A 15452-nucleotide genomic window follows, 5' to 3' on the forward strand; every position below is an offset into this window, starting at 1 on the left:
TGTCACGACCCAATTCCCCGAATCCGATCGTGATGGCGCCTATCGTGAAGACAAGGCCAGCCAGACCAAAACAGACCACCTCTTTTAAACAGTTAAATACCATAAGTAGTTCTAAAACGTGATATAATAACCATAATTTGCGGAATTAACGATAACAACATTAGAAACCATCCCGACACAGCCCAAATCGGGGTGTCACAAGTCATGAGCAACTAAGAAATCCGGATACAAGTCTACTGAACACTAAATCCGATACAATAGTTCTAAAGACATGAAAATGATAAGATAAGGGAGGCACGGGGCTGCGAACGCCAACAACTACCTCGTAGTCTCCGAATCACTACATGGACTAGGAGAATCAACACTTAGGAGCGGACTCTGTGATGCCTGAATCTGCACAGATAGTGCAGGGAGTAATGTGAGTACTCCGACTTAGTGAGTAATAATTATAAATAATGGTTGAAAGTATGAAAACACGTAAAGGCACAAAGCAATTCCATATCAAGCAGTAAAATCACTTAAAGCAGTAATCAATGAAGAAATCAAATGATATCCCTTTTTCTTAAACAAGTAAAATAGGTAATTTAACAGGTAAATAACAAGTAGAAATCTGCCCCTCGGGCACAGTATCAATCGCTCAGAACAGTATCAGCCCCCCGGGCTCACTCTCAGTACAGTATCAGCCCATCGGGCTCAGTATCAATCACTTAGAACAATATCAGTCCTCGGGCTCACTCTTAGATCATAATGGGTACCCGCGCTCACTGTGGGTGTGAAGACTCCGGAGGGGCCCTTACGGCCCAAGCGCTATATCAAGCACCTCGTGGCATCATCACTCGGCACTCGGCCTCACATCACTCAAGCCACCTCGTGGCATATAAAGTATCTTAGGCCATCGGCCTCATATCACTCAGCATATCCTCACATATGGCCCTCGGCCTCACTCAGTCCAAAAATCATCACAAGCCCCTTGAGCATTAGTAAAACAGTAGTTCTCAGCCCAAAATATGATGTAGAAATATCATTTAAGTTTCAAATCTGAGTAAAAGTGCTGAGTTTGTAAAACAATAGATATCAACAGGACTGAGTTCAAACAATAAGTCAAGTAGTGAGGAAAATAGTAATAAAAATCTCGAAAGGGTTCAAATAGTTGGCACGAAGACCAAATATGGCAATCAACCCAAACAAATGAATTTCAGTCAAATGCGCGATAAAATCATCAATCGGGACGGACCAAGTCACAATCCCCAATAGTAAAAGACCCCACGCTCATCATCTAGCGCGTATCTTGCCTCAATATGGCACTACGATGTACAATCCGGGGTTTTAAACCCTCAGGACATCATTTACAACCATTACTCACCTCGAACCGGCTAATTCTCTAGCTCGCGACGCCTTTGCCCCTCGAATTGGCCTCCACGCGCGTCGAATCTATCCAAAATCAGAACGAATACGTCACAATATGCCAAGGGAACAAAGCCCAAGCAAAAACATTCGAAAATATCAAAAATCCCGAAATTAGCAAAACCTGAGCCCTGGGTCCACATCTCAGAATCGGGTAAAATTTACATTTTCAGAATCCTCATACCCTCACGAGTCTAACCATATCAAAATTATCCAATTCTGATATCATTTGGTCCTTCAAATCATCATTTTACATTTTGAAAGGTTTCACAATTTTCTTCCCAAATTTCATCCCAAATCATGAATTAAATTATGAATTCAGTGATAGATTCATGTATTCTAGCCAAATCTGAGTTAAAATCACTTACCCCGATGAATTTCTTGAAAAACCTTCAAAAAATTGTCAAAATTCGAGCTCTCTAGGTCAAAATATCAAATAAAATCCAAAACCTCGTATTTATAGAGTACCCCTCAGATTTCACCCTCCGCGGGCCGCACAAAATTGACCGCAGTCCGTACAAACTAGTGCGGTCCGCACAAAAACAACCGCGGCCGCACAGCTTTCCTCTGCAGTGATAAGCTTTAGTATTTTGGCCATAACTTTTGCTACAGATGTCCAAATTGCAATATCTTTACCTTTCTGGAAACTAGACACGAAGGGCTACAACTTTCGTTTTTGAATCATCTCAAAAGTCCTTGTAGATAAAACGATATGAGCTTCCGAAGTTGGACCGATGACCTGCGGATCTTCAAGACCGCGGACCATTTCCGCGCCCAGCACTAAACCACCGCGCCCAACACTAAAACTTCTGCCCCCATCCATTTTCTAAGTTCAGGAATGTTCGGACTCGCTCAAAACTCACCCGAAACACACCCGAGGCCCTCAAACCTCAACCCAAACATACCAACACCTCCCATAACATCATTAACACCTTGTCGAGCTTTCGAATCACTCAAAACAACATCAAAACACGAAATCAACTTCGGATTCAAGCTTAAGAACTTAGAAATTTCAAATTCCATAAACAACGCCGAAACCTATCAAATCAGATCCGATTGACCCCAAATTTTGCACACAAGTCATAAATGATATAATAGAGCTATTCCAACTTCTTGAGTCGGATTTTGATCTCGATATCAAAAAGTCAACCTCTCGGTCAAATTTCCAAACTTCGGCTTCTCATTTTCGCCATTTCAAGCCTAATTAAACTACAAACTTCCAAAAAAAAAATCCGGGCACGATCCTAAATCCAAAATTACCATACGGAGCTAACCAAATCATAAAATTCCGATCCGAGATCATATGCAAACAAGTCAAATATTGGTCAAACCTTTCAAATTTTAAACTTTCAACTGAGACTGTTCTTCCAAATTAAATTTTGATTAACTTAAAACCCAACATCAACGATTTACATAAGTCATAATACACCACACGGGGCAAGTCATGCCCGAGAACTGGCAAACAAAGTGCAAAAGCTCAAAACGACCGATCGGGTCGTTACAATATAGGGCCCCAATATTTTAAATAAGGACATATTGAATATTAGCAAATAAAATATAAAACAAACAAATAAAAAAAAGGATGGAAAACAAAAAGAGCCGAAGCCCATTAGAATTTTTAACCAGCCAAGGTTAAGGGTTTAAAAAGCAAAGATGCTTTGTCTTCTGAAGGAAAAGAGAAACAGAAAAAGAAAGAAAACAAAAGCAGAGAAAGAAAAAAGGAAAAGAGAAAAGAAGGAGGGAGAAATGGGTGCACTGCGTTGGAGCCATAACTATAACTGTTGAGGAATCTTAAGCATTAATTGTCTTTTACGGGTATTACTTGAACTTCTTATTCTGGTAGATTTTAATTTCGATTCTCTTGATTGGAAGATTCTACAGAGTAATAGAAATTACACTAGTTCATTGCACAATTGAGAATTTTCTTCCTAAAGAATCAATAGAACTTTATGAAATTTGGAGTAATAAATTTTATGAATAGGTTGGAGTTGATAAATTAGTAATTACTCATATGTGGGTAAATATAAATCTACAAATTAAGACTCAAACATGAACCCCGATGATTGGGTATTCTATAATAGCTATGAATTAGCCTAAATAAGAAAATTAACATGAGATCGATGTTATGTAATTATAGATTGATTGGAGGAATTTGTACGAGTTGCTTGATGTGAAACAGTTGGTATTTCGGCACGAGTACCGTGAGTAGTAATCTTACAGCAATTTGTGTTTTCATAACTTACATGATTTATGCATGATTTTTAAGATGAATATGTTACCGATTATTTTGTGTTGCATGTGGGACAAGTCGTTTACTCGATATGATACCGAAATAGTTATTTGAGATGGTTACCGTGTTTTAAATATTTCTGTTGTCATTAGATTTATTTTACTGTTATCGAAATGAAATTATAGATTTAATAAATGAAATTATATGATTTGATAAGAACTGAAATGCCCTATATAGATTTAAAAGATTTTCTTCGAGTATATACGGATTACAGAGACAAGTATAAATGGAAATAGACATTGAAGGATCCCGTAACTAACGGCGGGTTCGTTAGACCTGGTGCACCTTGTAATTATAGATTACCGTTATAGCTCTCGCTAGTAGGAAGGTAGAACTAGCATACCATTACCGACTTCCCTCGAGTAGGGACTACCGTTATATTTGACTTCTTGCGAAGAAGTCCACAGTTATACCGATTACATGATCCGTTCATTGAAACCTCCCAAATGTGAATATTGATATTATACAGTGGTTACCGAGCTTATTACTGAACTGTTAATTGTATTATACTACAAGAAAAGCATGATGAGACTGAAAATTATTTATTGTTTCTGAAAGGGCATTTTGATGTTATCTGTTTGAGATATTAGCATGTTTTCTGACTTGTCCCCAATAAAAACGGTTGTGGTTAAGTGTTATTACTCACTGAGCTAGCGACTCATTCCCCGCTAATTGTTTTCTTAGAGACAGCAGTTGATGCGGGGGAGGATTTTGTTAATTAGAGCGCACAAGTTGAGAATTCTTGGTGAGCCTCGCACTTGTTCGCGTGGGCGGAAACTTTATCAATTGTTATGGTCTTTTCTTTGAACTCTTAGAGTCGCTCCATGGTCATTCTTTTAGTGTCTTGAGTAGTCTTTGTTATTATAGACTTATGTTGAGTAACGCTCATTCTTATAAAAATTTGGAGATAAAATAGTATTTCTAGTTGTTAGTGGGTGGACTGTTAAAGACATATATTTATTTTAGTTAATTGATAAAGTCTTTGTCATTTGAATTGCTATTAGGATGTTTGGTTGCTGATTTGAGACAGAAAATTTTTTGGGATGGTCCAAAATTAGAGGAAACTCTGTCTGATTTTCTGTAAAATTTCCAATGAGGGTTACTTGGGAACACTAGCTCCTAAGTGCCGGTCACGATCCTAAATTGGGCTGTGACAAGAATACAGAAAGAAATGCAATAAAAGTTATTAACTTTGAAAATGTATTCGATAAATTTACCGAGATTGCAGGTTTGACAGAAAGAATGCAGGATATTTTCCCGGGAAGGACGCTGTGGACCTTGAGGCAGCCGCAAATGAGTCCCGAGAAGGAGTCTTTAACATCATGTTGGATTGGAAAGTTGGGTCCCACACTATCACGGCGGAAGCGAAGATTCACCAAAGAAGCCGCTTCCTCTGATAATTTTTCCGAGACGATTGTGTCTTTTGTATGGAAATCGTTGGGTTTTGAACTCTCTTCTCCCATCTCTTTTGCCTTCTTCACTATCTTACTCACCCTGATACTGTTAAAGATATATTAAGCACTTTGCTATATGATCCCAAAAATCCCAACGTCTGTTAAAGAAGAAACTACCAATTCTACTTATCTAAGAAACTACTTTCTTTGATCCCTTTTTCACCATGCTCAATTTTGTAAAATAAGGTGGACAAACTCAGAATGGGATCACTGACTATCATACGGCTGGGAGGAGAGAGAGGCTAGACTCTTGGCTAGAGAACGACCGAGAAAGAAAATGAGAATGTCTTAGTTTGAATTGATACAAAATTTTAATTTTTTTTGGTCATGTGATCTTAAACTAAAGTTATATGACATCAAAAATAGTGTTTGAAATTTGTGATTTTAGACATGTCATGTCATTCTTACAAAGAGTGTGTTAAAGATAAAATGAGAATGTTAGAATTTAAAACTTGCTAAATATAGAAAGAAATATTCTTTCACAAAAAAGAGTGCCTTTATGCTCCTATATTTGTCTAGACCTCCTTTATCCCATTGAGATTGTGTTCATCAGAAGAGGCATTTAAGTTGTCCTGTATAAAGGATGTCATTAGTTGCATAGCGTGTTTTTAAATCAAAATAACTTTGTCATCTCTTCGACATTGCTGCACTATAAGTAGTAACACAGCAGTTCAGTTAAGCTGTAGTTTCATTGGACACACAACTAATACAAGATTGATGTACATGACTTTTTACTTCATTCTATTTCAATGAATCAGAGGTTCAATTGTGTAAACAAGAAAAATGAGGGACTCCCAGATAATTCGAGAAGTAAATGTTGCCTTGGTGATACAGACAAGAGTCTCAGTCTCAAATTCGTCCACTGATGCCTATATCCATGATTTGCCATTGTACATTAGCTAGAGCTGCTGAACGCTTTTAGCAAATGCACTACTTAAAGTGTTGAGTTTGAGCTCATAAACTTGCTACAGGCATGTGATAGAATGTTGCATTAGAGGTATAAACCAATTTCCGTGAGTCCTTGAGCCGAAAATCAACTGCAACTACAGTCAGGTTCCTTCCACTCCGAATGACAGATCCATCTACTACCACCTCTGTCTAGAAACAATTCAAACATAAAGGGAGATCAACATAATCAGAGAATGAGAACAGAATGATATTCTTTATTTTTTTGTTGGAGAGGGAGGGGAGGGGGGGAGAGGTACACAACATGATATGCATTTGCTCTTACAGAATTCCTATACAATAAAACCCATTGACATTGTCACATTGAGGTAAGAGGACACTCAATGAAAGCTTTAATACTCACGTTGCTCGGAGCAGCAGATACATATGACATGCTCAGTTCTCCAAGAAAGAGTTCCTTATCCTTTCCCACAACAGTTTTGGCACATGCAATTGACACCCTCTCTGCCACAGCTCCAACTGCTCCTCCATGCATGCTTTGATAAACATTCTACAATAAGGATAACGAGGTTGCATTATCGGTCATTAGTCAACAATATTTGACCCTCCATAAGTGCATGTTGAGATCACTGAGATGATATCTGATTGAAATTGGAGAAAGCATCACATATAACGGATATGATTTTTGATTTCTTTTCATTCTTTAAACCCTTAAGCATGAAAAAATATCTTCATCAATCCTTATTACTCTCAAGCCCTCAATGAAGGTGAGCTGATTAGATGGCAGAGAAAAAATCAAGTGCAAGACTCAAGACTGAGGTCACCCTGTCCAACTTTGTAGAGCAACTAGAAGAAGATAAAAATACAAATAAAAAAAAACTGTTCTATTATCTTGCAAAAACTATTGGAATGTAGTACTACAAAAATATCCATATGCCTGTACAGGTTTACCCACAAAGTGATCCTATACAGGTTTAAAGATAGAACAGACATATCCATACACAATATTTCTCTAATTCAACCCGAAAAGTAGATTGATCAAAATCACACAAGGAGACAACAACTCATACCCTCAGTTATGTACGACTCTAAAAATCTCCAGAAGCTCAGGACGAGACATTTGAAGTGTGGACAATATAACATGATAATCCAACATTGGGTAATCCAAGAATAGGAATGAGTTTGACTCTCATGTTAAGAAGGGCAACCCGATGCACTAAGCTCCCGACATGCGCGAGATCCAGGGAAGAGCCGGACCACAAGGATCTATTGTAAGCAGCCTTACTCTTTATTTCTGCAAGAGGCTGTTTCCACGGCTCAAACCCGTGAACTTCTGGTCACATGACAACAACTTTACCAGTTACGCTAAGACTCCTCTTCTCTCATGTTAGGAAGATGTCATCAAAAGAGCAACCTTCTCCTCACCCTCACCTGTATGTCTGCAATACCGGAGGCGAAAAAAGAAGAGAGTTGTATGTGGTGTTTATATTCTTGTTAGGGCAGCTTCAACCTCACATCTCAGTGATCCACTGCCCCCTCACCACCAACCCCCATTCCCCAACCTCCCTCTCCCCCCCCCCCCCACCCCCAAAAAAAAAACAGACTGTAGCAACTAGCATATAAGTTCCACACAGGATGATCCATCAATACATCAATAAATTGCATAAAGAGGTGTACGCTTTATGGACCCCAGTATGTCAATACTCTCAACCCTTCCAATAATTTGCATAATTCTTAATTCCATTGAACGGGGAAGCTAGAATTTTAAAAGGGGTTTTCCTCAGAACTTAGCCCAAAGCTGAATAAAATGAATAGAGAAAAAAGATGCTACAAAAGTGAAAACTTTAGAAATGAATTACCGAGATAGCAGGTTTGACAGAAAGAATGCAGGAGATTTTCCCGGGGTGGATGCTATGGATTTTGAGGCAGCCGCGAGTGAATTCAGAGAAGGAGTCTTTAGCATCATGTTGGGGCGGAAAGTTGGGTGCGTCGAGTGACAACACATGGCGGAAGATATGATCCACAAAAGAAGCCGCCGCCTCTGATAATTCTTCGGAGATGATTGCTTTTGTATAGAAATAGTTGGGTTTTGAACTTTCTTCCCCCATCTCTTTTGCCTTCTTCACTCTCTGCCCACCTACTCCCCGCCCTGATACAGAAACTTTGCTATCTGATCAAGAATTCAAACGTTTGTTTAAGACTAAAATTTTGACTATCGATTCATTTCATTGACCTCTTTTTCACCCTTATTGGCCAAGTTTCTAAAATAAGGTCTTTTTTATTTTTTATGAATCAGTTACTTTGTGTTTTAAATATTATTTTTGAATAGTAATTAGCATTCGGTCAAGATTTTAAAAATTACTTTTGAGTGTATTTTTCTCAAAACTTTTTTCTGCTTTTACTCAAAAATATTTTTGTCCATTTAAAAACTTGCTCAAATACTTTAATTTTTAAAAGTAGCACTTATAAAAGTAAAAAAAAAAATACTTTTGACTAAAAAGAAATTTGGCCAAGCAAGCTATTAATTTGGAAGGCAAAGAGTGTAAAATAAGGCGAACATCAACTATTCTAAGTTTTACACCAATTATATGAGCACACCAATTAATTGACGGGACAAGTGCACATATAGTCACTCTCAGGAATGTTATTTAAAGATTAGTCAATACTTATTTTTTCTTGAAATTTTAAACTTAAAATCTGGACAATTCAGGATATTTTGTCCTAAAAAATTAAACTGAAAAACTGAAATTCAGGATGTATTCGCTAATTCCTAAATAGCAGTCTTTTAGAGTAACTATCTGGTGTCACTTCTACTTAATTGACTAACTTGGCTTGGAAGCCTCGTTGTGTGACATCATGCTTAATCTGGAGTTAATAAATTGGCCGAAAAAAGGGTTCAAAATGCCCCTAAACTATTGGAAAAAGTTTAAAAATACACTTTATCAATTTATTGGGCTAAAAATACCCCTTCATCCACCTTTTTAGTTCACTTATGCCCTTTGACCGTTAGGTCAATGCTGAATTAAAAATAATTATTATTCTTTTTGTAAAACTTAAGAAAAAATATTTTACAAAATATTTTTGTTTTTTTAAACAAATGCACTAGTAGTCCACTAATTTAGTAAAGTCTTTTTTTTCTTTTTTTTTTTAGTGTTTACAAAAAACAATTCAGTTTTTACAAAAAAATATTTTTTTTCCAGTTTTTTAAAGCATTTTTTTTTGTAAAAATTGTAAAAACAGAAAAAAAATGTTTTTAAATAAAATATTTTCGTTTTTGAAAAATATTTTTTTTTCATTTTTTTAAAAAAACGATTTTTTTTCTTTAAAAAAAACTGAAAAATGAAAATAAAACGAAATGCTTTAAAAAAACTGGAAAAAAAATATTTTTCTAAAACGAAAATATTTTGTTGAAAATATTTTATTAAAAATATTTTTTTTTCAGTTTTTACAAAAAAAAATGCTTTAAAAACTGAAAAAAATTATTTTTTTTGTAAAAACTTAATTATTTTTTAGTAAAAACTGAAAAAAAGAAAAAGAAAGAAGACTTTACTAAATTAGTAGACTATTGGTGCATTAGTTTAAAAGAACAAAAATATTTTGCAATTTTTTTTAAGCTTTACAAAAAGAATAATAATTATTTTTAATTTAGCATTGACCTAACGGTCAAAGGGCATAAATGAACTAAAAAAATAGATGGAGGGGCATTTTTAGCCCAATAGGTGGATGAAGGGTATTTGTAAACATTTTCCAATAGTTAGGGGCATTTTAAACCCTTTTCCGTAAATTGGCTTTATGGCTAAAAACATTCTAACCTTTTTCTTTTCACTAATTTCCTTCTTATCCCGTTAGAGCTATAGATCCCATGTCCATATTATACCAGGCTGGCTTTTCAAACTCATGTTTCAAATTGTTTGTTTTTTTTTTATTGCGCAAAATGGATAGATAAAATTTGAAGATTTCGAAATTCAATTTTTTGCAATTCTTAAAGGTAACTTTTCAAATTAGTTTTCCAGCTCTTTTTAAGAACAAATGCTGAAAATGCTGGTTAAGTTGTTTTACTGAAATTGTATAGGTCTTTTGGTCGTCAATGCTCAGTTCTTAACAAGAGTGTTATTGCATTACTGAGTTTGTAACAGGACTATGATGCCATCACTTATATGCCTCTGCCCACATATTATCACTATTTGGCACACAACTTTATCTACACAATCGTTTCTAAATACAGCAAACAGGGAAACAGATATATCTTTGCTCCAGCAACACAGCTGAACTTTTCCCAATTCTGATAAAATCGTGAAACTCTTGTAATCCCTCAACGTTGTGACTTATCTGGTCTTTCTACCTGTTTTGTAGACAAAGAGATATTGCTTAGGTATTTTTGATTAAAAGAAAAGCACATGCGAGTGAACAACAACAAAGGAAACATAAGTTTTGGGACCGATACACGTCAATACATCGTGAACCGAGCTGATTAAAAAGGTTATCAACAGTGGTGGATGCAGGATTTTTGGTAAGAGGTTCAAAGAAAAGAGACTATGGCCAGTGGGAATTGATCCAACAACTTCACAGAGGTTTTGATTCCCCTTTAACCACTAAGCAATGCTTTTAGATTGTGTCAGGGCGATTCAAATATAATATATAGAGGCACAAAACGGATTTTGCCTTATATGCGCAATTCAAATATAATATATAGAGGAACAAAACGGATTTTGCCTTATATGTGCAGTGTAATTTTCCGGCGAAGAGGATTCGAGTGAACCCCCTTCCGCCCTCCCTAAATCTGCCCCTGCTTATCAGGGTAGGGGGGAAAATAGTATGCTTTAATCTGACTAAACTCCTCAAATTAGAAGTTCTTCAATAAACAATTTGAGTAGCCAAGTAATGTTGTTTAGCTCCAAACCTTGTCAAGGAGAAGAAATTGGATGTGCATTATCAGAGACCTGGAAACTAATTACTATAGCTAGATTCAGTAAAAAAATGAAGCAACTTTGCACATTGGGAGGTCAGAAAAGTTTCAGGACACATATTGAAGAACACACGTACCAGGATGTCTCGACTTAATGTGTTGGATCAAGTCTAGTTCATAAACTTGCTACGGGCATGTGATAGAACGTTGCATGAGAGATGTAACTCAGTTTCTCAGAATCCTTAAGTCTAAAATCCACTGCAACTACAGTCAAGTTTCTTCCACTTCTAATAGCGGTTGCATTAACTATTGCTTCTGCCTGTGGGTATCTCCAATACAAAAGGAGAAAAAATTAGAGAAAAGGCAGGACGCGGATTAGACCACAAGAAATGAAATATTGCAGACAATAACTAACTTGTTCTGATGACGAATATATTTTCAGACCTCAGTAAGTAAATAGAATGCTAAAACAAGATTCAACATAACAGCCATGTTCCTACTCTATAAGTCTAAGCCAGTTTTATCATTTTCTAATCCAATATTTCTTTATGGGTTCGCTATGTTTGCTGTTAACAAATAAAACCTGTGCAGTTTTTATAAAATTGTAAGAAGATTCAGAAACACTCAGCACTGTCACAGGTGCAAACAAAAGTTGAACCACATACAAATCTCGATATGCTCTTCCTTGATGCTTAAACTACAAGCATTGCATTAACACAGAGAATGCTGACAGGAAAAACAAATACCTAGAGACTCACATTTCGAGGAGCACCGGAGAGATAAGATATGCTCAATTCTCCAAGAAAGAGCTCTTTATCCTTTCCAACAATAGTTTGGGCACAAGCAGTTGCTATCCTTACTGTTACATCTCCTACAGCTCCTCCGTGCAGTGAACCATAGATATTCTGCAAGGAAAAACCCATGTGTTTCAGCACTCTTAATTTGTCAGAAACAGCAAAATACCAACAACAAACACCACCACCCCCTTATGATCCCATAAGTGGGATCTAGGGAGGGTAGTGAATACGCAGACCTTACCCCTACAGTGAATGTAGAGAGGCTGTTTTGAGTAGACCCTCGGCACGAGGAAAAACGAAAAATAGAGCAGTAGCAACAAGTCAGTAACGAGAACAAGATAAAAAGAAAACGAGGCGAGAAACAGCTAAATACCGAAGAGAACATAGTATACACTTGATGCACTGGTATATGATGCAACTTGGGAGTTGCTAATTGTATCCAGAAAAATTTCTCTGCAGTATTCCACAAGGTAGAAAGTATACATGGATCGTGAAGGAGGTCAAATAGAGATGTCAAGTCTATTAAACAATGGAAATGGTTTGAAATCACTTCTTTTTTTCCTCTTGAATCCTCCCCTCCCCCCACAAACGCTGCCCCCTTTTTCCCTTTTTGTTTTGGCTGGCAATGCTATAAAAGTACAGATGAAACTCTTAGGCTTCCCGTCTTAGCCCATTAAGTGGAATAGAAGCAGTTGTTTCAATTCCAAGGTAAATGAGTAAAACTCCGTTTGACAGAATAGATCAAATAGCAGTTTCAGAATTGGGGATACCTCAAATCCACAGTAATATCAGTGCCATGCTAAATAAAATGCATATGCTATCTGATAACAAAAATCCAAAGGCAAGTCCTGAAGCCTCTCAACTTCAAGTATCTCCTTAAGTTTCACTTAAATATCATCAAAATAATATCTGTTCCCCTAACCTCTCCCTTTACACCTCCAACCCTCCACGAAAAATGAAACAGAATGAACTGAGATAATTAGACATGCGGAATAGACAATTTTTTTTGAAGCCGTTGAATAGAACCAATATGTCCATACAACCAGTCTCTGTTCTAATACACCTTCCCCAGAAAACTAGGATCCCATTAACCTCATCATCTTTCTCAATCCTATTCAATACCTAACCTACCGAAAATCAGATACTGGCATAGTAGTGTCAGCATTTAACAGATGCTGCTGTCCACCCACCAGAAAAATTAAAATCTTTATTTTGATCACTGGTTGTCTTCTACGCACTAATCAATCAATCAACTACACCTCAACCACTAAGGAATTCACACTTTGGGGATGTTTTGTCCATAAATTATGATTTGATAGTAACATTCAGAAATTTAGGAACTAACTTTGCCATCAATAGATCAATCAACTACGCCTCAATTCAGAACTAACTGGGAGTGGTGGTATGAATCCTCTGTAATCATTTTGCTCCATTTGGTCAATTTCATTGCAATACTAAATAGAGTTAATAATTAGTCATTTTAAGACAAGTTAGGGGTTTTCTAAAGTTAGAGCTCCTCAAAATTGCAAAAACACAGTACCTAATATAAGTATTCTTAATCCGATCAAGGCGGTATTATCTATATTAATACTCCTAGTAATCAATTAAGGATAATAAGAATAGAGAAATTCTTTTCTCTACTGAACTGGGAATCTAAAAAAGCTGAAAAGGAAAAGGATCCAAAAAGCTAAATCAACACATAATACAAACATCTGACATATTCCAAGAAAATTGGAACCAAACAATATTAAAAAAGATTCAATCTTTTCAACCAAATAACACATACAATAAAGACCCAATAGTAAAAAATTAAATTATTTACCATTATAGGAGGTTTAACAGAGAGAAAACAGGAAATCTTGCCACGGTGGATGTGTTGGACCTTGAGGCAGCAACGGGTGAGTTCAGAGAAAGAGTCCTTAGTATCATACTGGGCAGGAAAAGTAAGGTTGAAGACACCCATATTTTTTAAAAAGCTATTGGTCTTAGAAATAGACTCTGGAGACAAATCTTTGGCGATGATGGTTTTTTTGCTGTTCAGAAGAGTTGGGGTTGAGCTAATTTCGTCCATTTCTGTGTCATCCCATCGATACTCTTGGTGGAGCAATCATTTTATGTGACAAAAAAGATAAAATATAGTCCTTTAAATATGGGGGTAGATCTAATTTGGTCACTTATGTTTAATGATAGATACCAATAGTCCTTTAAGTTTACAAAATTGGTCAGTTTTAAACCAAGGCTAACAGAATTTTAATAAAGCTAACCGAAAGGTCAGCGCTAACGGTGAAGTGAAAAAGAAGCAACATTTCACTGTGTTTCTGCTTGCGCATAAACCGGCCATGAAGAGGTGCAAAGTATCGTAAAAACATTTTAAGAAGTTCTTAATTATAAGGCGAAGTTGTAATATTAAAAACTTGATAAACTGAAAAAAAAAAGTTATTGGAAAGAAAAGTTAATGCATGTCACTATACAAAAAATAATGAACTTTTAGTACCTTAAGAACTTGAAATTTAAAATAATAAAAAAAGAATTTAAAAGTTGGTAAGGGAATTTACTGGTATCCTAATGTGGTCATCATATAAGGAAATAATAAAATGTTATATCAATTAAAATATTAGATAATGAAAAGAAATAGGTGGATCGTGCGTATAGAATCCTAACACAACTAGATAACGGGATTTCGGTGGAGGAGGATGATCAAATCTTCCTTGAACTTTCTCTAAAGTTTTGTTGTTCTATAAGATCTTCAGTTATATCTATCTACAGCAAGAAACAAATTCGAAAAATATTACACACCTTGGACCAATCATTACTTATCTTCTTGCTCTACGTACGTACCAGTTTCTCCTATAGTAATATATTCTTTTATTTTCTCATATGTAGTACGTCACTCCGTAAGCAATGGGTTCGCGCTTATCAAGGATAAAAGAGGTGGCAAAGATAACGAAAACCAACAAGCCCAGACCTCCTGCTCCTAAAAATTGCAAAAATATCAAACGCTGTGACGACACTGTCCATTATTACACCGTGGACAACATTAGTGATAGCTATGTCGGCCACCACACCAGTACTCACCGTCCTGAAGGTGGCCTCGATTCTGGAGGTGGCGGTAGTTCTGAAGGTGGCAGCGCTTGTGAAGTCGGCGGCGGCGGCTATGGAGGTAGCAGTTGTGGTGGTGGCAGTTGTGGTGGCGGTTGTATGGTGATTGAAACCTTGAAAATTAAAGTATGTTCAAAGTCACTTCTTTCCTGGTTATGTTCTAGCTAGGCATGGTTATTTATGTTCATCGGGAATAACAATTAAACTTGTACTGTAGTTTTGAGAATATGTAATTTAATTTAATGCTAATTAATAAATAAAAAATTAAATAGATAAATTAAAAAATATTAAAATAGATCAAACAAGTGTGTAAGCTAAATCTCAACCTCGATCTGTGATAATCTCAGGCTATGATAACGGGAATAATAAATGATAAAACAATTCTGATGAATAGTAAGTGAAATAACAAAAGAATAATGTGTGTATATTTTCTTATCAGTGAATAATGAATTTTACAAATGAGTGAGATCTCCCTTTATATAGTAAGAAAATCCTAAATAAGGTATACTTCTAATTATAGTAGGAAATCTTGTTTAACTGCCGAATACCAATCCATTCCGTTACTGAATCATACCGACATCATCTCAAAGCACGTC

General features: G+C 36.2%; 2 protein-coding genes across 2 annotated transcripts; both read right to left on the reverse strand.

Moving 5' to 3' along the window:
• Window positions 1–5818: 5818 nt before the first annotated feature.
• LOC107827104 (uncharacterized) lies at window positions 5819–8258 on the reverse strand. The gene is made up of 3 exons (XM_016654164.2): window positions 7914–8258; window positions 6458–6604; window positions 5819–6246 (listed from the first exon to the last, which is right to left on the reverse strand). Exons 1-3 carry the CDS (start codon window positions 8160–8162, stop codon window positions 6103–6105), a joined length of 540 nt encoding a protein of 179 aa, XP_016509650.2. The 5' UTR covers window positions 8163–8258; the 3' UTR covers window positions 5819–6102.
• Window positions 8259–10129: 1871 nt separating this feature from the next.
• On the reverse strand, window positions 10130–13864 carry LOC107827105 (uncharacterized). Its single transcript, XM_016654165.2, has 4 exons — window positions 13580–13864; window positions 11719–11865; window positions 11098–11279; window positions 10130–10396 (listed from the first exon to the last, which is right to left on the reverse strand). The coding sequence occupies exons 1-3, from the start codon at window positions 13826–13828 to the stop codon at window positions 11136–11138; spliced, it is 540 nt and encodes a 179-aa protein (XP_016509651.1). The 5' UTR covers window positions 13829–13864; the 3' UTR covers window positions 10130–10396; window positions 11098–11135.
• Window positions 13865–15452: the final 1588 nt, after the last annotated feature.

Source organism: Nicotiana tabacum, chromosome 7 (assembly GCF_000715075.1).
Source record: "Nicotiana tabacum cultivar K326 chromosome 7, ASM71507v2, whole genome shotgun sequence".
Taxonomy (NCBI): domain Eukaryota; kingdom Viridiplantae; phylum Streptophyta; class Magnoliopsida; order Solanales; family Solanaceae; genus Nicotiana; species Nicotiana tabacum.